This window comes from Fukomys damarensis, unplaced genomic scaffold, assembly GCF_012274545.1.
Source record: "Fukomys damarensis isolate Sample0158 unplaced genomic scaffold, DMR_v1.0_HiC HiC_scaffold_25, whole genome shotgun sequence".
NCBI lineage: Eukaryota > Metazoa > Chordata > Mammalia > Rodentia > Bathyergidae > Fukomys > Fukomys damarensis.
In genome coordinates, this window is record NW_022900937.1 from 900716 (window position 1) to 921181 (window position 20466).

At 47.2% G+C, this 20466-nt stretch overlaps 1 protein-coding gene across 1 annotated transcript in view; it reads right to left on the reverse strand.

Moving 5' to 3' along the window:
* The window catches only part of Alpk1 (alpha kinase 1), a 65832-nt gene that overhangs the window by 22918 nt on the left and 22448 nt on the right, over window positions 1-20466 (reverse strand). Inside the window, exons 6-7 of the mRNA XM_033755989.1 lie at window positions 617-720; window positions 497-528 (exon numbers count right to left, since the gene is read on the reverse strand). Coding sequence (XP_033611880.1) covers window positions 497-528; window positions 617-720 — 136 coding nt within the window. The remainder of the gene's footprint in view (window positions 1-496; window positions 529-616; window positions 721-20466) is intronic.

Here is a 20466-nt window from a genome sequence, read left to right on the forward strand (position 1 = left end):
GAGGGGGGCAGTTTTGCACCGCTCAGCTCCCTGCCGCTGCCCGGGAGCCTCCTCTCGGGCTGCACCCCTGCGCCGTCCCCCAAACCGGCCCTTATCTGAGGTGTGTCACACGGGCGCGTCTCCTTCACATGTGGACACCCTCGGCGTCCGGCTGCGGCTTTCCCCATGTGACTCGATCTCCGGCACTCGTGTACACGTGTGCAGTGTGTACAGACGTGGCTACCATCTGCAGCACCGCGTACAGAGCGTAAACTCACTTTCGGGTCTTCCTCCGGGAATGCCTGCCAGTAACCGGCACTGTAATCCTTCTTTCAAAACGAGAACTTCTTAACTCGTTAAGATCTTAAATGCCCAACGTGTTTATTGAGTCTCGGTCACTTTCTCACCACGGGGACACAATACCTGACCCCCACTTGATCTCATCCCAAAGGCCAAGGCGCGGCTAGGAGAACTTGGCTCACAGTTTAGCCAAGTCAGCCACTGCGAGGCCAAGGGCCTGGACAGCGGCAGCCTCTCGCGGTGCAGGGGCTAGGAAAGGAGAAGTGTGGAGGAGCGGGAGGACCTAAACTTTCAGGTTGTGCGGTTGTGGCCTTAATTCCGGGGCTTTGAAATTCACTAGTAAAAGCTCACCCCTGGAAAGCGAGTGGTCAGGGGCTGGGAAGATTTCCAGGTCCGGGTAGCTCTGATGAGGCTTGCTGAGCCGCAGGGAGGGAGATTCACCTGTAGGGGCCAAGGTGGAGCGCACAGAGAAGAGTACAGAAGTACAGAGCTCACAGAGCAAGGAAGGGAGTCTGCAGAGTGTGGCCTTGGTGTCTGCAGCAGAATCATCCCCAGCTCAGCATGGAGAGAAGCCACACAGGAGGAAGAACCACCGGCAAGGAGCAGAGGAAGGGTGCGGGACCTCCAGCTGCAGGGCTTCCACAAACAGCATGAAAATCCTATTTTTCCAAGGCCCAGGATGGTGCTGGCCAGGTACTGCTGCCACAGTGACACAGATAGGCCTCCCGGTAAAACTGCTCTGTTCTGACACTCAAAGTTTAGAAGCAACCTTCAGAAAGATCTAAGTGTTTCCTAATTTGACTGAGTCCCAGAGCAAGTCTCAAGAATGTTTACAGGCACACAAATATCCACCCTCCAATTAATGAGTTTTGCAATACTGGCGTGGAGTGAAAAATTACTGGTCATGAGGGAAGTCCATATTGCCTGGGAAAATAAACCTAAAGTGACCCCCAAGTAACAGCTACTATAATTTTATTTTTTAATGTTCTGGGAGGTATTATAAAAATTAGGTATATAAAGTAGAGACATGGACGATATAAAAACTAATCAAAATCAAACTTTTGGAAATAATTTAATGCCTGAGATGAAACCATTTGTCATCTGAGTTTGTTTCTGAGCTTCACTGTTTATTCACAGTTACCAAGGTCCTTACTCTCCCTGTCTTAATGGCCTCACCTGTGAAATGTGGGTAACAGTTCTTTTTTTTTTGTACCGGGGATTGAACTCGGGTCCTTGTGCTTGCAAGGCAGGCCACCGATCCGCTGAGCTAAGTCCCCGGCCCGGGTAACCGTTCTTTACAGTGTTACATGGGGCCTTGATGACAAGGACACCATGGGGGAAAATAGGAAAAACGTCAGCCGCTCACTCCACTCTTGTATGGCAAAATGTCAACAGTAGGCAGAGGCAGGTGCCCCCAGTCCATGTCAGCTGGATTTCAATAAAACAGAGCCAGTGGCTGTCTAGAGGGTACTTGTCAAAAAAGGAAAAAGCTCTGGCTCCTTTCATCTCTTTCCTGTCTCCAGCTACTCTGAAGGTCGAGGCTCCTGGAAGCAGAGAGGAAAGCAGAAAGAGCAGGCGCTGTGCTGCAGCACGATGAAGGGAAGCCGGTCTTCAGAGGGAGCTGCTCTGCCACACGTGTCCCTGTGGCCGTCAGCAACGCAGGAATCTGTCCCCGCCCGGCACCTGTAGAGCGGCTGCAAACACGCCTCTCTGTGCCTTACATTTGAGCAAGAACATTGCCTAATCTATTTTTCCTCCTCCACTCTTAATAGATCGGAGCACAAAAGCCTGAGAGAGGGTGACCTGCCAGACAAAAGCGCCTTTGAGTCCCTTGGAAGAGTAGACTTGGAGGAGGATGGAAGGGATCCAAGTGCCCCTATTATTTCCACTTGCACTAATTAGACATTTTTCTGTCAGCTATTGAGCACTGCTGAGAGGCCAAACTCACGGAATTCATTTCTAAAGTGTTTACAGAAGTTTGCATCTGTTTGTGTCTCTTCAGGAGGAAAATAAGCACTTCAATAGCATTGTGGAAAATCTAAACGAAGCATCCTATTCTGGAAAACCCGATGTCCCGCAGCTGCGTAATTTAACTGTGTGCGGGGCTCAAACCTTGCATCTCGCTCCAAAACCTACTGGTGCTAAGTGTGGAGAAGTCAGCTCAGGAGAATCTTTTCTTCCCTTTCATTTGCTTTGCTCTCCCTCTTGAATCGCCACACGCTGTGAAGTACACACAGATTTGGGTGCGGATCTGGTGCAGCCCCCTCTCATGTCTCCACCAGCGCTCTGAGAAATGAATACCCACTTTCATTTGCTGCCAAGCAAGCGGATAGTAAAATTCCTCAGCAGCAGAGCAGAATACATCTCCCTTCCGGGATTCTCCCTGAAACGCAGGCCAGGGCCGCACTCTGACATCAGAAGGGGAGAAATGAAAGAGACCAGAGTGTGTGGTAGGGAGAGGACATGAAGTAAGAGTCTCCCTACACAGCAAAGTGTGCCTGGGTTATGCACAGATAGATTAACATGAGAGAGCCCCTGCCTTCCCCATCCCCCAAAAAAGGAAAAAAAAGAAAACAAGACAAAACCCTAACCCACTGACTACATGGGCACTGCCTTTGAAATGCATATTGATCTACAAAGAATTTGATTCAGGACTCTTTTTGTTTGGGTTTTTAGGCCCACATCTGACCTGCCATTTTAGATGACTCAAAATATGATCTTTTCAGGTTGTGTCACAATAACCAAAGTCTTGTGTTTCTGGGATGAGCAGTCTATCTTGTGATCAGAAATGGACTAGAATTCTGTTCCTTGTGCTCCCCATGGCTGACTTAAGGGGAAGATTGTCTGAATAGCCCCCAAACTGCATTTTTCTTGCTTCATGATCGTGTTTGAATGAAAACATTTGGGTGTGCATAAGAAAATGTACTGGGTTTCTACAGAGACAGGTTCACGAATGTGCGCACGTGCACACACACACGCACACACACGCTCACGCGAGTTGTGTTTTCACATCTGTTTCCAGGATGGGAGATAGGGGATTCTAATTGAGTTTCAGGCACAAAGGGAACTAACTTCATGGCTTGGAAGCTGAGTCAGGTGGTAAAGGAATTAAACTTCACAATGAGATTTCGATACACAGATGATTGAAAAAATGCTAAAGAGCCTTTCGTAAGAGCTTTTGCTGCACAGCAGCCGGGAAAGCATGTGCTGTTTTCACAGTTCCTTGAATTAGTGCCGGCCCCTCCTGACACGGAGCAGCAAGTTTGGGTCCCAGCTATGGGTTCAAAGCCACGATGTGTTCACAGCAGTGACAATGGCAGCTGTGCTCGAGGGGGCCTGTGCAGGGGCTCAGAGCCGAAGCCATCTGGCACTGCAATTGGTGGAGCAGTGCAAAGGGAAATTATTGCTGCATAGCAAATCGGGAGATTGGGAAAAGCAAGGGGAAGATGCAGAGGGGAGGGTCACGTCCGCAGGGAGGCATTAGCCAGATAAACAGGCAGAGAGCGCCTGCCACCCGTACAGTTACGTGCCGACAGCAACAGCAGGGTGAGCAGCCCTCACACTGGGTGCGTCCAGGCCAAAGGAAGACAGCCTGCTTGGCTCCTTATTTCTACCCACTGAACGTGACAAGGAGGAGAAAAGGAAAATGAAACTTTCCGAAGGCCCATGCCCAGGTCCTAGTAACATTTTAGTGGTCTTTCCTGGATGCAGGAGGAAAAGGCAGATTCAAGCACATGTGGCCAAAAGCTGCAAACTTTTCTTCACATCAATAGCTACAGACTATGTGTGGGGGTCATCTCTCCCTGCTTACTCCTCTTCCCTCTCTCAGATCTACAGTAGATGGAGTTGGTCGTCTGTTAAAGGGAAAAGAAGGGGTATTGGAGTAGCCGCCTAGCCAGGGCCCCGGGATCCTGGTTGTGTGGTGAGAGCTAGCTGTCTCCTCCAGCCTCAGAGGCCAGGCCTCTGGAGGTGCCTGCGCTGTGGGGCTCATGGCTGACCTGCTGTTAGGAGGTGGGGTAGCTGTGAGCCTGACCCAGAAGGTTGCACCTCCCTGTCTGGCCCCTCCTTGATTCTCTGCTTCCTGTCCACCACCATGCGAGCAGCTCTTTGGAGCAGCCAACTGTGGACTGAAATGCAAGCCCAAATTAACCTCTCCTTTAAGCTGTGGGTGTTGATTATTTCGTCCGTGCCCCGAGAATGTAACTCAGACACTGGTGAGCCTCTTGGCTTCGGGGAACTGTTGGCCTGCCTGCCTTAACTCTCTCTGGAGGCCAAGCGCTAGGGCCACCTCGATTCCTGTCACCATTCTCATTGATTCAACGCCTACAGCAATGACTCACCCAGCACACCAGCCCCTCTGGCTCATGGCCTCTTCATCCTCAGTGTCGTTCTACTGTGGGAGGCTGTGTTTGAATGTTGCCCACCAGAACTCACATTAGAATCTTACTCCATCTTCAGGCATTGAGAATGTGGAAACTCGATGCATTGACTGTTTGGCAGTGTGACCTTTGGGGACAATGAAGGGACATCTAATGGACCATGGCTTGAGAACAGGAGAGAGCTGAGTGAGGCCTTCCTGTCTTGCCACGTGACTTCCTGTGTTGACGTGAGGCTCTGCAGACAGTCAAGGAGGTGCTCATCAGATCCGTGCCTCGATCTTGGATTCAGAATCATGGGCTGAATAAACTCTCACTCTTTGTAAATTACCTGGTCAGTGGTAATAAGTTATCACGGCAGGGAATGGACCAAAAAACCCGCCCCAATCACCTTTGGAAGAGGCCTTTGCTAACTATTCCTCTAACACACTCTGACCTCACTCCCTGTCCCATGATGCTGCTTTTTCTGTCTTCATAGCCCTTCTTATTCTCCGGTATTTAATTAGATATAAATATATATCATTAATACCACGTGCATAATATTTTAACATCAGATATATCTGGTAACATCATATACATAACACCAGACGCATTTATCTACAATAGTAACTATGTCTATCTCCCTATATAATGCTTGTTTCCTGCCATCCCACAGGAAGCTTTTCATTTACCTTGCACTTTAATGTCTTATTAACTTCGTCTTATTAACTACTTTATCCTTGATGTCTTAAACTAGTAAGAAGTTGTGAAAACAATAAATTAGTTTTTGATTCACTAGTTGTTTGATCTATACAGAGCTGTCCCAATAATATGTCAGTTTTAAGATGATGATTTCTTGTGCGAAGCATAAGTGAACATATTTGGTGGATCAAATTATTTTTTCAGAGAGTAAAACATCAGATATGTGTAACTACAGAAGATCAAAGCAGGCAACACCAAAGATGGAAAGGATTTTGTTTTCTAAAGTAGCTCACTTTAAAAATATATATTTTTAGCATTGGGCAAAGAGTCCTAACATGCTTATTAGTTATTTTAATGGTCATATGTGCTGTGCAGAGAAATTTTAGAGAAGCCTGAGAAATTAGGCTTCTTGGCTCTTTTCTCTAACTATGAAAATGCCTGTAAATCTACAGAAAAGCTGTACTTCCTTAGAGGGCCTCTCCACTCGAAGTGACTACAAAACAGAAATCAAAACCACAGGCCCGTATCAGTTGATGTAACGCTGTGCTGACAGCAGAACTAACTCCTCTGGAGCCATGAGCTCTGATCTCAAAACCAAGGGAGAACTCCTTGTGGCAACGCTCCACCAGCAGGGGAAACTGCACCTCAGCCTCGCACCACAGCTAATGGTGCTTGGCATACGATCTAATGGGAAATCATTCTATTCATTCATTCATTCATTCATTCATCAAGACTTTGCTGGGCATCAGAAAAACTCTGGAGGTACATTAATAATCAAGGCAGTGTTATCTGATCTATAAACATTTTGAGGGTGAAAATTCCTTCTTCAGCGGACAGTGGAAGTAGAAAATGTAAAATAGACTAATATCAGAGCTGGAAATAAAGATCAAACATTTAGTCCACAGGTTTAGGATTCTAACCCGAGTCCATTCACTGGCTCTGAGTCCAAGAAGTCATCCCTCCAGAGGAACAGGTTTCTTTTTTGTTTGTTTGTTTTGAGACAGGGTCTCACTATGTAGTTGAGACTGACCTGGAACTCACTGTGTAGTCCAGGCTGGTCTCGAACTCACAGCGATCCTCCTGCCTCAGCCTCCCGAGTGCTGGGATTACAGGTGTGCGCCACTGCGCCTGGCTAGGAACAGGTTTTTGATGAAGGGGATGCATTCTTCTGTAGCCCAGCCACCTAGATTTGCGGGAAGATGCCCTGCTCAAAGGAGTAGAAGTCAGATCAAACGCAGAACTCTTTCTCATCTAACATGGAACCACAAGACCTTTGTAGCTGATGGCAGGATGATGTATTTCCAGGGAACAAAGCCCACCCTACATGAACAGCATTCTCACAACAACCAGTGGTCAGGGTGAAGGAATCTCAGACTTTGCTTCCCAGGTACCCCGGGGAGCAATTCGCAAACATTCTGCTTGGAAAGTTCGGTTGCCTCCTTTGAGTGGCCTCCTCTACAAACTAACCCATAATTCTGAGAACATATCACGGTCAGTTTTGATGAACTAATAGCAAAAGTCCCTTACAGGCTCAATTGCTCTATTCGATCCTAGCTCCGTCTGTCCTGTCTCATGACTGTAACAGTCCCGTCTGGCCCCGACCCATGGCCTTTTGTCAGGCTGCTCACACAGTCGCAAGCATCATCGTTCTCAGAGCGCCAGGCACCAGGCTACACCTACCTTGTTGTCCACTCATGTAACCCCCACTCAACCTATACAGCAGGTACTACTGTCACTAGCTTCACAGACACAGGAAAACCAAGTGTTGTCAGCGCTAACCGTGGGCAGCCCTGGGACCCCACACTCTGGCTGTCCCACTGACCTCTGCAACCTCTACCTGCTGCACCACCTTGAGTGCATCCGGATCACCACTGTGATTTTTTACCAACAAAGTGGCAGATGTGTCATGCAAAGAGAACTGTGTGTACCCTGAGGTCCCTTGGGCTATTTATTTGTTCCTAAAGTAATAACGATCACCGAAAGTTTTGGGAGCCCAGTTGTGCTGGCTGCATTTCACCAGACTGAGAGGTGCACATACTGATTTGCCACGTGGGAATCTTATAAACAAAGAGTCACACTCACATAAGCCCAGCAGAAATCAATGCTCAGTCAATGAGGCATGGCTTTGCTTTAATAAAACTCAAATGAAAGCCATCTTGACTGCTCAGCTAGGAAGTGTCAAGTTATGGAAAGGTTATTTGCTTCACAAAGTCATCTTCATTTTGGTAGAAAGACTCAATATAAGATTCATAAGTAGTTTCCATAATTTACCGAAGATATAGTTTAATTATGAATGTTATTAATGACATATTAGATGGTGAAGTTTTTTTCCAGTGCCAATGATTGGACCTAGGGCCTTGCACACGCTAGGCAAGTTCTCTACTGCTGAGCTACACCCAGCAATGACAAATAAGTTTAAAGTGAAGGAACAGAGTAGTGAGCGGTACTTCAAACAGGCTGTACATTAGTGTTCACAGTCATCAGTGCGGATTCTTGAATTTAATAAAGACCCAGGACTTGGCAATATTATTTTTAAGTAGTTGCCCCCCACCCGCCCACACACATCCCAGGCCATTCTGATTCAGTCAGCCCATTGACCAGTATTTGGAATCTCTGGAATGAGTCATTTAAGTCGTAAAGAGATCTAGTGTCGTAAGCACATTAGGTAAAGATGTGGCCTTATACAGAGAATGGAGAAGACTCAGAGTAATCAAAGGAGGAAGCTACAGGAGAGAAGCGGGCATCTGACCCCCAAGTCCTCTGCAGCTCTGCCAGACAGTGGCCTCAGCACGGTCTTAATTCTAGGCAAGAGGCCAGAGGAAAGGATTCATTCCTCCCATGATAAGAAGCTTTCAATAATCATGAAAGAAATATATTTTGCCCCAGCTATTACACTGTGAATAAATGTAAACTGTTCTACAGCTGAGTGGGTAAAGCTTTTGAAACGAGGCCGATTACTCCTATATCTGGAAGAGAAGCCAATCTGCCGAGAGGACTCTCAGGATGGAGCTGTTCAAATCAGTTAGAGACAGAGACACGAACAGGGGCTTTGGCCACTTGGAGCCACGGGGTGATTCGGAGTGAGTTACTTGATTTTTCGATTCCAATATTTCCACCTGGTAACTAAGAGAATAACACCTATACTGACCACTGAGGAGATGGAAGAAAAATGTGGACTACCTGGCACTTAGCAGGTGCCTGACACATTATAATGCTCACTTTGAGAAGGGGTCGAGGTGCTTCTGTGCTACCAGCCTCTGAAATTTAAAAATAGAAAGACAATTCAGAAAGCTTCAACTGAAATTTACCAATAAGAACAGAACTGTGGCCCCGTGAGTGACATCAGCTGCGCTCATGTGGGGAGGCTGAGCACCAAGCCCCTCCCGGAAGGCTTCTGTTTTCTGCGGTTCCCCTGCCGGGGCAGCAGTTCTGCAGTTACGGTGTCACCAGTTACAGAGACCTCAGAGAGGCTCACAGGGAGGGCAGGAAAGACTGGAAAAGACCCAACCAAAGCTCCTCAGAGAGTGAGCAAATGGAGAGTCTACTCACTTTTCTTTTATAAAAAGACAAGTGCTCCAAATGTTTGGCATTTTTTAAGATGGCAAATGACCAGCAGCAGTGTGGTATTGAACCGGCACCCTGAAGAGCTCCTTCCTGCAGTGAGGACAGAGGGTTTTGCTCATTGCGATTTTGGCACTAAAAATAATGTGAATGAACAAGGCTCACACAAATGGGTAAAAATATAACTACCTACGAATCTTCCAAATGAAGGGTTTGGATGGGTTTTTAACCTTTTGTTAAAAAAAATTCTCTGATGAACTTGTAGAAACACGCAGTTGTCACCAGGGAAGGAGAAAATCTGCAGGCTGCATTTCAACAAGTGATTCCTTTTAAGTGGTAGATGGATTGAAACACGAGTAGATGAATCAGTAATCGCATCTGACCACTTCCATTTGGATCTATGTTTGACATGTAATTTTTCAAACATGGTAGCCACTAGTACCATGTTCATACTGAAATAACTTGACTAGTTACATCTTCAATGTATTAAGCCAAAAGATTTAAAACTAATTAAACCCATTCAACCAGAATGCCAACCTGAACAAAAAAGCTCCTATGCCCTAGCACATAAAAATTATTTTAAAACACTAATTTAATCTTTACTTCACTCTTAAATTTTCATCCTATCAAGACGTATATGACAATGCATAGTCCATACCTATAATTAAATAAGTAAATAGTATATGTAGATATATACTTATATATAAGTATATGTATATAGGTAAATACATGCATGTATATTTAAATGCATATATGTAAATAAGTACTATATATTCATTTAATCTTTATTTCATTATTAAATTTCTATCCTATAGTAATCTATATAGCACAGATTACAAACCTATGTGTACACATAATGTGTGCATATTATATATGTAATATATACTAGGCATGGAGATATAATAGTAAACCCATACAAGAATGCATATAATTAAGTACATAAGTGCAAGCATGTGTGTGTGTGTGTGTGTGTGTGTGTGTATGTGTGTGTGTGAGACAGGCTTGCTGGAAAGTTTTCACTGATGCAGGTGTGTGCATGGTGTCTGCCTGTAATCCCTACAGCCTGGTGGCTGAAGTGGGAGAATCACTTGAGCTCAGGGGTTCGAGACCACCCTGGGTGGCATAGTGACACCCCCATCTCAGAGAACAACAAGAAACAACAACAACAAAAAGCCACACATGCAAGTTTTTATCAATGGGGTGAACAAAACAAAACAAAACAAAATTAAAGGCAAATTGTTCATTGAAGCTATCAGGGGAAAATGACAAATATTTGAGCTATGGAAATGCATCCTACAAAAGGGAGTATTAATTCTGAGAGTCTGTGACTTTATAGAGCTAAAAAATGTTTTTGCTTGCTTTATGAGCTGGGTGGTGACAACCAAGGATGGAAGGGCGGCCTGGGAATGGTCCCCGGGGCGGGCGTGGCTCAGGAGGGCTTGGCGTCCCTCAAGCTCTAGGGCAATCACCTCATCTACAAAGTGAGCAAAATCAATCCTGCCTTGCACGGTCGATATCAAGACAGCACTTGATATAGGATCATCAGAAATTGCCAGGATCGGATGTGCAGTGCCACACAAAGCTGTGTCAGTCAGCTTTTCATTGCTGAGACCAAATACCTGAGGATGATGACTTATAGGAAGAAACTGTTTGGCTCATGGTTTCGGTGGCCTCTGTCCATGGTTGGCTGGTGCCGCTGCTGTGCGGCTGTGGGAAGCACAGTCTCCTGGCGGAGGGGCGTGAGGGGCACGGTGAGGCAGCGGCCACAGGAAAGGCACCCCTAGTTAGGGACAGACACGGTCCGAGGTCTCCCCCAGAACCGACTTTCAGCAAGCCCTGCTTCCTAAGTTTCTGTCAGCTCCTAATGACACCACCAAGTTGGGACCTCACAGCTGGGTCCATCTGTGATGAGGCCAGAGCCGATTGCCCTTGGAAAGCCTGGCCTTCAGGGGACATTTTAGATCTGCACAGAACATTCCATCCCGCTGGAACCCCAGCTCTGGATGGATGAGCTTCTTGGGGACAACTTTTGATCCAAACCCAAACCAAAGGTGACATCTTCCTATGGTCCACACCAAACAATGCCAGGTACACACAGGCGGTATTGCCGCTTTCGCTCCTCCTCCAGAGACACTGGGAACTTGGGAGGTGGCATTGTTCTTGTTTGCTGACAAGAGCGAGTGAACACATCCCCAGGATTATACATTTTCTGAAGGTTGTTGCCTTCTTTTGTCTTTCTGGCTCTCTGACCTGTTCATTTCCGGCTGGCTCTGGTGGGCGGCTCTGTACAGCCTCAGTGGAATCAGCTCCTGACTTGGCTCAGCCCGTGGCTCTCATTACGGGAGACGGATTCACGCCATAGGGTGAGCCCGCATCAAAGGGATAACTCGCATGCCTGATCCTGTGGCAACCAGAGTCTCCTTGGGAGAATTCTGAGGACGAGCCACCATTTTAATTTATCGTCCATTGAAACTTGAAAGCACCGTATTAAAAAGGACAGTTTTTGGCAGAGTTTTGGAGCACGGTTTAAATCCTCGGTGATTTTAATCACGCTCCATCTCAAGGTCTGGAAGCCCATGGGCCCTGGGACCGGCATGCTCCCCTCCCAGCTCCACTCTCTTGGCACCGAATTTGCCTTATTAAAGAAATTATTTCTGAGGAATCAGAGCCTTTTATCAGATGCCTTTTCAAAACAAGAACGATAATATTCTCTAGGAGAAATCACAGTTGTAAATATGGATGACAGAAAATTTAAATGCTTCTATTTTAATTCATTCTAATTGGCATTAAAATTCAAGTTACTTCGGAGAAGGAATAGAGGGCGGATCATGGGCAGCAGAGAGAATACTGGGTGACCCAGGAAGCGATGTCCCTGTCCCGTCAGCATCCTGCATAGACTTAGGCTGGCCGTGCGTCTGTCCGGGGAGGGAACACCCACGCTGGGGTCAGGAAGGAGGAGCACTGTGGTCCTGTCATTCCCACTGGCTGGCTTCACGATAAGAGCTGCTTCTTACTCTCTGAGTTTCAGCTTCCCCACCCATCCAACAAGGGGCTGGAGCCAGAGGATCTCTAAACTCCCCTCTCCAGGTTTGATAGAGAAACAGCTCATGTTCAGTACCAATTCTATGTACATGCATGTGTGCACAGGTACATGCTGAGATGGTCTCTGAGAATAGAAAAACAGCAACAACCCATGGCTTACAGCAGGCTGCCAAAGGGTAAGAGAAAGATTCAGAAACTGGAACGTTGTTTGGAGTCCCTACTTCCTTTGGTGAAATGATACATTGCCTGAGGCACTTAATTAATGACCTTAGCTTCTCCATTGTTAGGATAACATACTCTTCAGTAATTGTACTTACTCTTGGAGAAGTTTATAGTTTTGAACATTTGATCCTGTCTAGATTTAAGGATGACTGCTTAACTCTCTCCATTTATTATAAAATGTGTTTATTGTGAAAACTCAAAGTACAAATACCTAGTAATCCCAAATGAGGATGTCCACCCAGATTTATTTAGCAGATTTTCTCACTCAGGATTTATATTAGGGTCTTCCATGAGATTTATTCTTTTTTTGTTTGTTTGCTTGGCTTTTAAAAAATTAGTTGAGATTTTCCTCTCTTCCCTGCATTTATGAAGGAAGAAATGACACATTGGGATTTGAAACAGGAGCGCTGACTGCAGGGTGGAGGAAAGCGGGCACCTTCCACCTCCATGCTCCCAAGCTTCTCCCAAACACGTGCAGGGGTTCAACTCTTTGGAGAAAAGGTGTGACCCATGCTCACATTGGTATGGAAGCATTTAAGACCCACACATGAGGTTCCTCGTTCTGTGCCCGCCCTTGCCGGCATCTGGTGGTATTCCAGGGGGTGAGTATTCCATTGACCCGAGTCCGGGGGGAGGGACGCAGCAGAGCCTCCCTCATCCCCAGACAGACGTGGAGTGACAGGGAGGCGCCCCCGAATGAGGTGCACACCCCTGGGCTTTGTTTTGTTCTTCCTGCAGCACAACCTTCCTGACCTCCCTGACACAGGGAGTTTGACCGGAGGTTGGGAGAGCTGTTGATGTAATCTGCGGAAAGCTGCTGGGGTTTGAACCAGGAGAATGGCAGACAGACTGGGGAAAGAGAAAAGCATCGGAGAGGTGTTCAGGAGGATGACTAGTAGGGCCTGGTAACTGATGAGATATGAGGGGTTGGTAGAAAGGATCAAAAGATGACTCTAGGTCTTGACTGGGTGACTGAGCATGTGGGTAACTTACCCAGGACAGCCCATCACACTTGGTAAGGCTGTGATAATCCTGAATGGTACTGCCTTTCACAACGGCATTTTGGTGGGGTCCACATTTCACGTGGGCTAAAATTTGCCTGCAATCAGAGACCCTTGTCTTGTGCCCATGTCTTGTCATTTCCAGGATCCAGGCAGAGGAAGGGGGCCTATCTTGTTCATGAGGTGAAAGAAAACTTCCAACTGCTGGACCACAGTGGCTTATAAACCTGCTCGGGATGGTATATGTCACTTCCGATCACATTGCATCAGATAAGGTGGTCTTGAGGACCAGCCTAATAGCATTCCAAAAGGATCCTTCCTTTCAGAGGAAGCTCTGTGGGTCCCATGGCAAAGTGACTGTGTGGGAGAAGAGGAGAACCAACCTTGTCTCACTTGTGTCCACATTACTTAAGCTGTTTTTATGAAACATCTTCTACGTCTGCTTCCTTTGTCCACTTCTCTCAAGCCTAACCTTCACACTGGGCCTCATGTGACTATTTTTCCTTCAGTCTTTTAGCATACTCCCCAAACACAGGACCTCCCCACTTCAATGTATGACATGCCCAGCAAATAAAACTGTCTTCTTCAGTTCCTGTCTCGTGCTCCAGTCGTGTTTAAGCTTACTTGTCAACTTGATTGGCTTGGGAGCCACATACAGGATGTACACAGATACTTCTAGGTGTGTCTGGGTGGGTCATGACCCTGGGGTCTGTAGCTGGTCCCTGGCCACTTTTCACTGGAACTGTTCCTCTGCATTGCTTCCTGGTCACCATGAACTAAGCAGCTCTGCTCCACTAGGCCCTTCCACTATGATGTTTCTGTTTGGAACAGCCAACCGTGGACTGAATCCTCTGAAACTATGAGCCAAGTAAATTTCTCCCCCTTAAATCGTGAATGTCAGGTATTTTTTTCAGCCACAGGAAATCTAACCAATATGCCCCTTGGCCACTGTTCAGGCAGTTTTCTGTGTGGGCCACATACAGGACAACCTCGTTTCCATGTCACTACATTTGCACAGCAAACATAAATGCTCTCCAGAGAGCACACACACCTTTGCAGTATTCATTCACTCAAGAGTAGCTACAGAAGATTTGATATTTTATGTCCTGGGGATATAAAAATAAACAGAGGTGAGGCCCCTGTCTTCATGGAGCTCATAGTCAGTAGAGGAGACAGGAAGAAGACAGGCTCCGTAAATGAATGTGCACTGGACTTGGAGAAGTTCTGCAAAGGTGGTGCTGCTCAGGAGAGCAGGGAGGGGGAAGCTGTACAGACCAGAGAAGGCTTCCCTGAAGACCCATGCTGACATGTGAGAGATGCACAGGAATTCATCAGACAAGCAGCTGACTGAGCAGTGCCTTGGGGAGCAGCCCTGAGCATGAAGATACAGGCAGGAGGGAGGTCGTGGAGCGGGCAGCCTGGGCGCAGCTGGAGTAGCCTCATTACAGAGCTACGTGTCCCTGGGCACAATGGGGGACACGAGTGGGTACTGCACAGGTCACTCTGCATGGGGAAAGGACACAGAGGGCGGTGCTGGGTAGGTGCAGGAGATGCCTCAGAAAGCATAGCCGGAGCCCAGGCCAGAGATGACCGCAGCTTGGACAGGAACAGTGCTGTGGGCTGACCGGTGTCCTACAGCTCATGCACTGCAAACTCAACGTCCAGTGCCATGGTGTCTCATAAGCAGCGATTAGGTCACGATGAGGGCTTTGTCCCCTTGAATGGGTTAATGCTGTAGAGGGAGGAGCTTTGTTAGAAAAGACAGGACAGACACTGCCACAGGACAGTAGAGTGTGAGGCCAGCACCTTGCCATCGTCCTCCCCAGGAGCCCCACAAAGCTCTGTTTGTTATAGACAACTCGGCCTCAGGTGTTACGCTGTAGCAGTAAGACATACTGAGGCAGATGGTGCTGGTGGCAGCGGAGAACTGGAGAGATATTTTGAAAGCAAAGCCAGCTGGGTTTGGTGATGGGGTGGACATGGCAGGCAACAAAGACGAAAGTGGCAGATGGGCCTCAGAGTTTCCAGTCTGCGCTAGTAGACAGCCACTCACTGGCCCTGGGAAGAGGACCACATCCAGGAAGTGGGCAGAGGTGACCCTGAGTTTGAGGGTCTGTGAAACACCCAAGAGTTGGAATCAAGATGGCGAGCACCAGACCTCCCTCCTGGGCCCTCAGCCTCAGCAAGGCTTCACTGCCCTTCATGACTGCCGCTGAGAAGCTGCCGTCAGTGCCCACTGGGTCACCACACTCTGCTCACTCTGCCTCTCACAAAGAGCTCACCTTTCTGCCGCACTTCTGTGTATTCTGCAGTATATTTTATTTTGCTTGCAGTGGGGGGAATCGAACCTGGAGCCTCACACATGCTAGGCAAACTGTACCATGAAGACGTGCCACCCTACATCAGCCCACGCCCGACTCCCCGTTCTCTCGGTGTCCTGACCTCTCCAGAGAATCTACTCAAACTGTCTCACAAGTTTTGCAACCTTTTCTCCAGTCATTTGGCTGCAGTAGGATCTTTTTCTGATCCCACAGTTTGTTTTTCAGTTCACGGAGAGGAGGAGAGGTTGTGGATCAGTTAGGGAAATACTCAGGGACCTCTGGGCTCACATCAGCTGCAGGAGTCCAGAACTTTAGAGCCAGCACAATGCTGCAAGGCTGCCCTGAGTGTAAGGGACAGAGAGATCCCTAGAGAGGGAGAGTCAGGTTATGACCTTGAGCTAATTATTTAATTTCTCTGGCAGTAATTTTCTTAACTATGAAAAGCATAATAACAATGTAAGAGTTGTGAAAATTGCTGGATAGGCAGAAGCAATACAGTCAAAACGGCCATACTTCCAAAATTGATATATAGATTTAATTCAGTCCCAGTAAAAATTCCAACAGTATTCTTCACAGAACTGGAGAAAGTAATCCTAAAATTCATATGGAGCCAGAAGAGATCCAGAATAGCAAAAGGTATCCTGGGTTACAAAAGCAAAGCAGGAGGCATAAAAATCTTGAAATTATGTTACAAAGCCCCTGTGATAAAAGTGGTATGGTACTGGCTCAAAGACAGACATGAGGATCAGTGGAACAGAAAACAGCACTCAGAAACAACTCCAAGTACATTCAACTATTTGATCTTCGACAAAAGGGGCCAGAAACATACACTGGAGGAAAGACAGCCTCCTTTCCAAATACTACCAGGAAAACTGGCTGTCCACATGCAGAAGACTGAATCTAGACCCATATCTCTCACCATATTCAAATATGGGTCAAAGAACTAAATGTTATGCCAGAAACACTTAATCTGCTGGAAGACAACACAGGTAAAACTTCTGAAGTCCTAGGCACAGGCAAGGACTTCTTGAACAGAACCCCAGCTGCACAAGAAATAGTTCCAGGAATCAACAAAAAGTGTCATAGCAAATTTTAAAACTTCTGCATAACAAAAGAAACAACCACCAGAATAAAAAGATAACTGACAGAATCTTGCCAGTGATTCCCAAGACAGAGGTCTAATATCTACAACATACAAAGAACTAAGAAAAGGCCCCCCAAATCAAAGATGCAATCAAAAAGCAGGCAAGCAAAGTAAATACACTGCACAGATGAAGGACAAGTGTCTATTAAATACACGAAGAAATGCTTGGCACTGCTGGCCATTTGAAGAACGCAAATTAAAATGACACTGAGATTCATCTTACCGCAGGAAGAAATCAAATAATAACAAATGCTGGAGAGGCTTTGGGGGAGCAAGAACCCTTCTCCTTGTTGGTGGGAGTGCAGCAGCACAACCACTAAGGATTCAACATGAAGAGTCCTCAGAAAACAAGAACCAGCAACTCCACGCAGCTCATCTATTCCCCTTCTGGGCATCTTCCCAAAAGACTTCGAGACATCGTAACGCAGGGATCCATGCACACACATGTTGAGCACCTGTCACACACTGGCCGATCAACACAAGGTTTTGGAAGGGCCGCGCCTCTTCCTCCCAACAGGACGTGTTCGCCCTCTTATGGTGCCTGTGCATGTGCGGTCTTTTCTTGGCCTTTCCTCTTCTAATATATTCAGACTTCTGTTACTTTTGCTGGAGACCCTTCTCCACCTCTCAGCTCCCAGGTTAGTGAAAGCAGACATTTAAAACATCTTCCTCAGTCTTGCAGTGACACTGTCATATCTCTGTTCTGATTCTGGTACCTTTAATATCGGTGCACCTGTGTGTGTGTGTGTGTGTGTGTGTGTGTGTGTTACAGGGGCTTCACTCTGCAACAAGGCCTTGTGGAGTTGCCCAGGTTGGGCTTGCACATGTAATTCTCCTGCCTTAGCGTCCCAATGTGCTGGGATTACAGGTTTGTTCCATCATGCCCAGCCCTTTTAATATATTTAGTTCAAAAGTAAAAATATTAAGTTAAAAGAACCCAGAGTACCTGAAGAGACAGCTTACAAAAAAAAAATTTCTAAACTAAACTTAAAACTAGATTCATCCAGTTATTTTTCATCTAAGACAGCAGAAGAAAATAAGCACTTAATTTCTTCAAGTTTCTCTCCAAATCACTTAGCACAATTCTTTTCAAGAATATTTGTCACCTAAAGGTGACCAGTCTACCCATTTTCAGGAGTAGGAAAGAAAATGATAAAAACGTCCTCACTCAGAGCCTGCTTCTCTCTCCTCAGACTGACTGTGGAACCTGTCATAACCATTAGCTGCATCTCCACCTCCCTGAGGAGGAGCCACACAGGGCGGGTGCCCTCCAGCAAGCGGCTAGGGGCCAGGCCCAACCAGCCGAGCATCCCAGGTCTGCACAGGGACCCTCAGGCCCAGCACCTACCACACAGTTCCGCTCCCTGCTGCCACACGCGCCAGCCAAGCACTGCCTCTCTTTCTTGTTACATTTCCTTCGACTGTGTAGAAACTCTTTTAGAAGTGTGAAAGTTACTGAAAAACCCATATCCCAAAGCTGGCACTGAGTGGGGACAAAACTCCGCCCCCGGCACCCAGAGGTGAGGCCGGGCCTGCAGGCTGTGAGGCCTTGCTGACCGCCTGCAACCCTCTCTCGGAGAGCCATCAAAGGTTCTGCTGAATGATATTTCTAAGGGCCTTACTGTTCTCTTTCACCAACTGAAATGTCCTTCCCCAGCACTTGAAAAAAGTTGCTCTGGCTTTTCATCTCTCCCTCTCAGAGTGTAAACATTGTTTTGCGTGAAAGGAGCTGAGAAAGAGCTTGCTTTCCCTTGAAATTTTATTTTTAAATAAGAGAGGGAGAAAATCCTTTTGGGGACTAATACTAATAATACAGGTCAAAGTGTCAGGCGATATACAATTAAATGGAAAACAAAAAAGGTCCCCCTCTTTTTCCCACAGCACAATAGCACTGGAATATAAATCACCAATGAAGATGAAATAACGCTTCAAAGCCTGCGGGGTGGGCAGTGCGGTGTTTACAAAGTATTTTCCAGAGCACGATGAGACATTAAAGATGATGGTAGCCCCGGAACCCAGGGGGTTGCTGAATAGACCCAAACTAGCATGAGGTAGGATTTTAGGTCCCTATCGCCTGTGACCCCGAGATATGCTTTGTTTCACAAGGGCAGCTGCAGTTATCAACAGATGTTTCAGCAATAAATAATTGGTATCATCTCGGAAAAGACCCACCTACCTGGGGCGAGGGCATAATACCCCAAACACTGCGGCCATTACAGCCACATTAATCTCCCATCTCCCCGGCGTCCTCGGGAGCGTCCTGCAGGTGTTTTTCCTGGGAGAGAGCGGACAAACTCTCTCAAGTCAGGCAGCTTTGTGTGGCGTGTAAAGGAGGTTGGCCCCTGCCATAAATTTCTGTCTGTGGCCACACAGCAAAGGAGAAAAGACTGGGGGCGGAGGGGGAGTGGCACTGGCGAAGCGCGAAGCAGGGTTTCCCCTGACAAGCGCAGCCTGGGAGAGCAAGCAATGCTGTAAATGCCCCCGCATCACCAAAGACTCGGCTGTTCATGAGTGGTTTTAGTTTTGGTGCCGTCTTTGTGGAACTGACTGAAAGATGAAGTATGCATACTCTAAGCAGGATGCTCATTTTAAAAATGGGCAGGAAATTTTTTATGGGAAAGATTTGCTTCAAGGTTAAAAAAAAATCACGGAAACAATGAACAAACTGCAGGAAAGCATAAGAATTGAAGAGACAGTCAGGGCCCTTCAGCTATTGTTCTGTGGAAGAATAGACTCTCACAATTCATCACTTACTAACCACCAGTTTCAGTAGACCCTCAGATCGAAACTGAATTATATTGGGACAAAAAAAGAAAAAGTCTAGAATCAAGGCAAGAGTCCCAAGCAGGGTATGGGGAGAGGTTGATAGGTATCCGCGTTTACAAAACCGAGTGGGTTAGCAGTTCCAGAGGAAGGAATCCCCAAAGTCTTAGGGGGTGGGCTGCTTAATTTAAAGCTTGCTGGGAGGCTAAAGAAAATGAGCTCAGAGTTCAGAAAGCTCCCAGATGATTACCTTAGGGACTGTCGGAGGCCCAGTGGACCAGTCCTGAGGCTGCCGCTGAGTGGCTCTGAGGGCCCCACCTGCCACTTTCCCTGCGCTTGTTTCCACGCCAGACAAGGCCTGGCGCCTGAGGCAGGCCGTGTCCGCACGCATGCCCAGTCCTACTCGTTCATTTTCCATTGCTGGCCTCCCGCCCTGTGCCCTGGCGTCCCCACCTGGCTCTGCCCTGGCCTCTGCTCCTGGCCCTGTCCTTTGGGAGCAGCGAGTCGCGCACATCTGTGGAATCTGCCTCCACCGGACCCAGTGCTGGACCCGCCCCAGACATTTCGTTGGATCGATCAGTTCAGGCGCATGATCGGGCGCAGGAAAGTCTCACTGCAAGGGCTGCTGTTTCAGGGACGAGCGTCCCTACGCCAGAGCCCGGCCACAGGCGGAACGCACTTCGAAATGAACCAAAGATCCGAGCGCGCCGCATACCCAGGGCTCAGAGCCACACCCTCCAGGCACCGTGGCAAAGCCCTGCTGGCCACGGGAGCTCAGGGCGCTGAGTGCCAGTGTGCATCTGCTCCGGCAGGCGGGCTGCCTTCTGTACCTCACCTCCTCACCGCAAAGGGAGGTGAAGGCCACTGGGGTGCTGTTTGGGTAATTAAGTGACATAATGCAAGGGCCGGGATTGAGCTCAGTGGTTCTGCTGCCTGCCTTGCAATAACAAGGTCCCGAGTTCGATCCCTGGTACCAAAAAAAAAAAAAAAAAAAAAAAAAAAAAAAAAAAAAAAAAAAAAAAAAAAAAAAAAAAAAAAAAAAAAAAAAAAAAAAAAAAAACCATAAAAAAACCAAA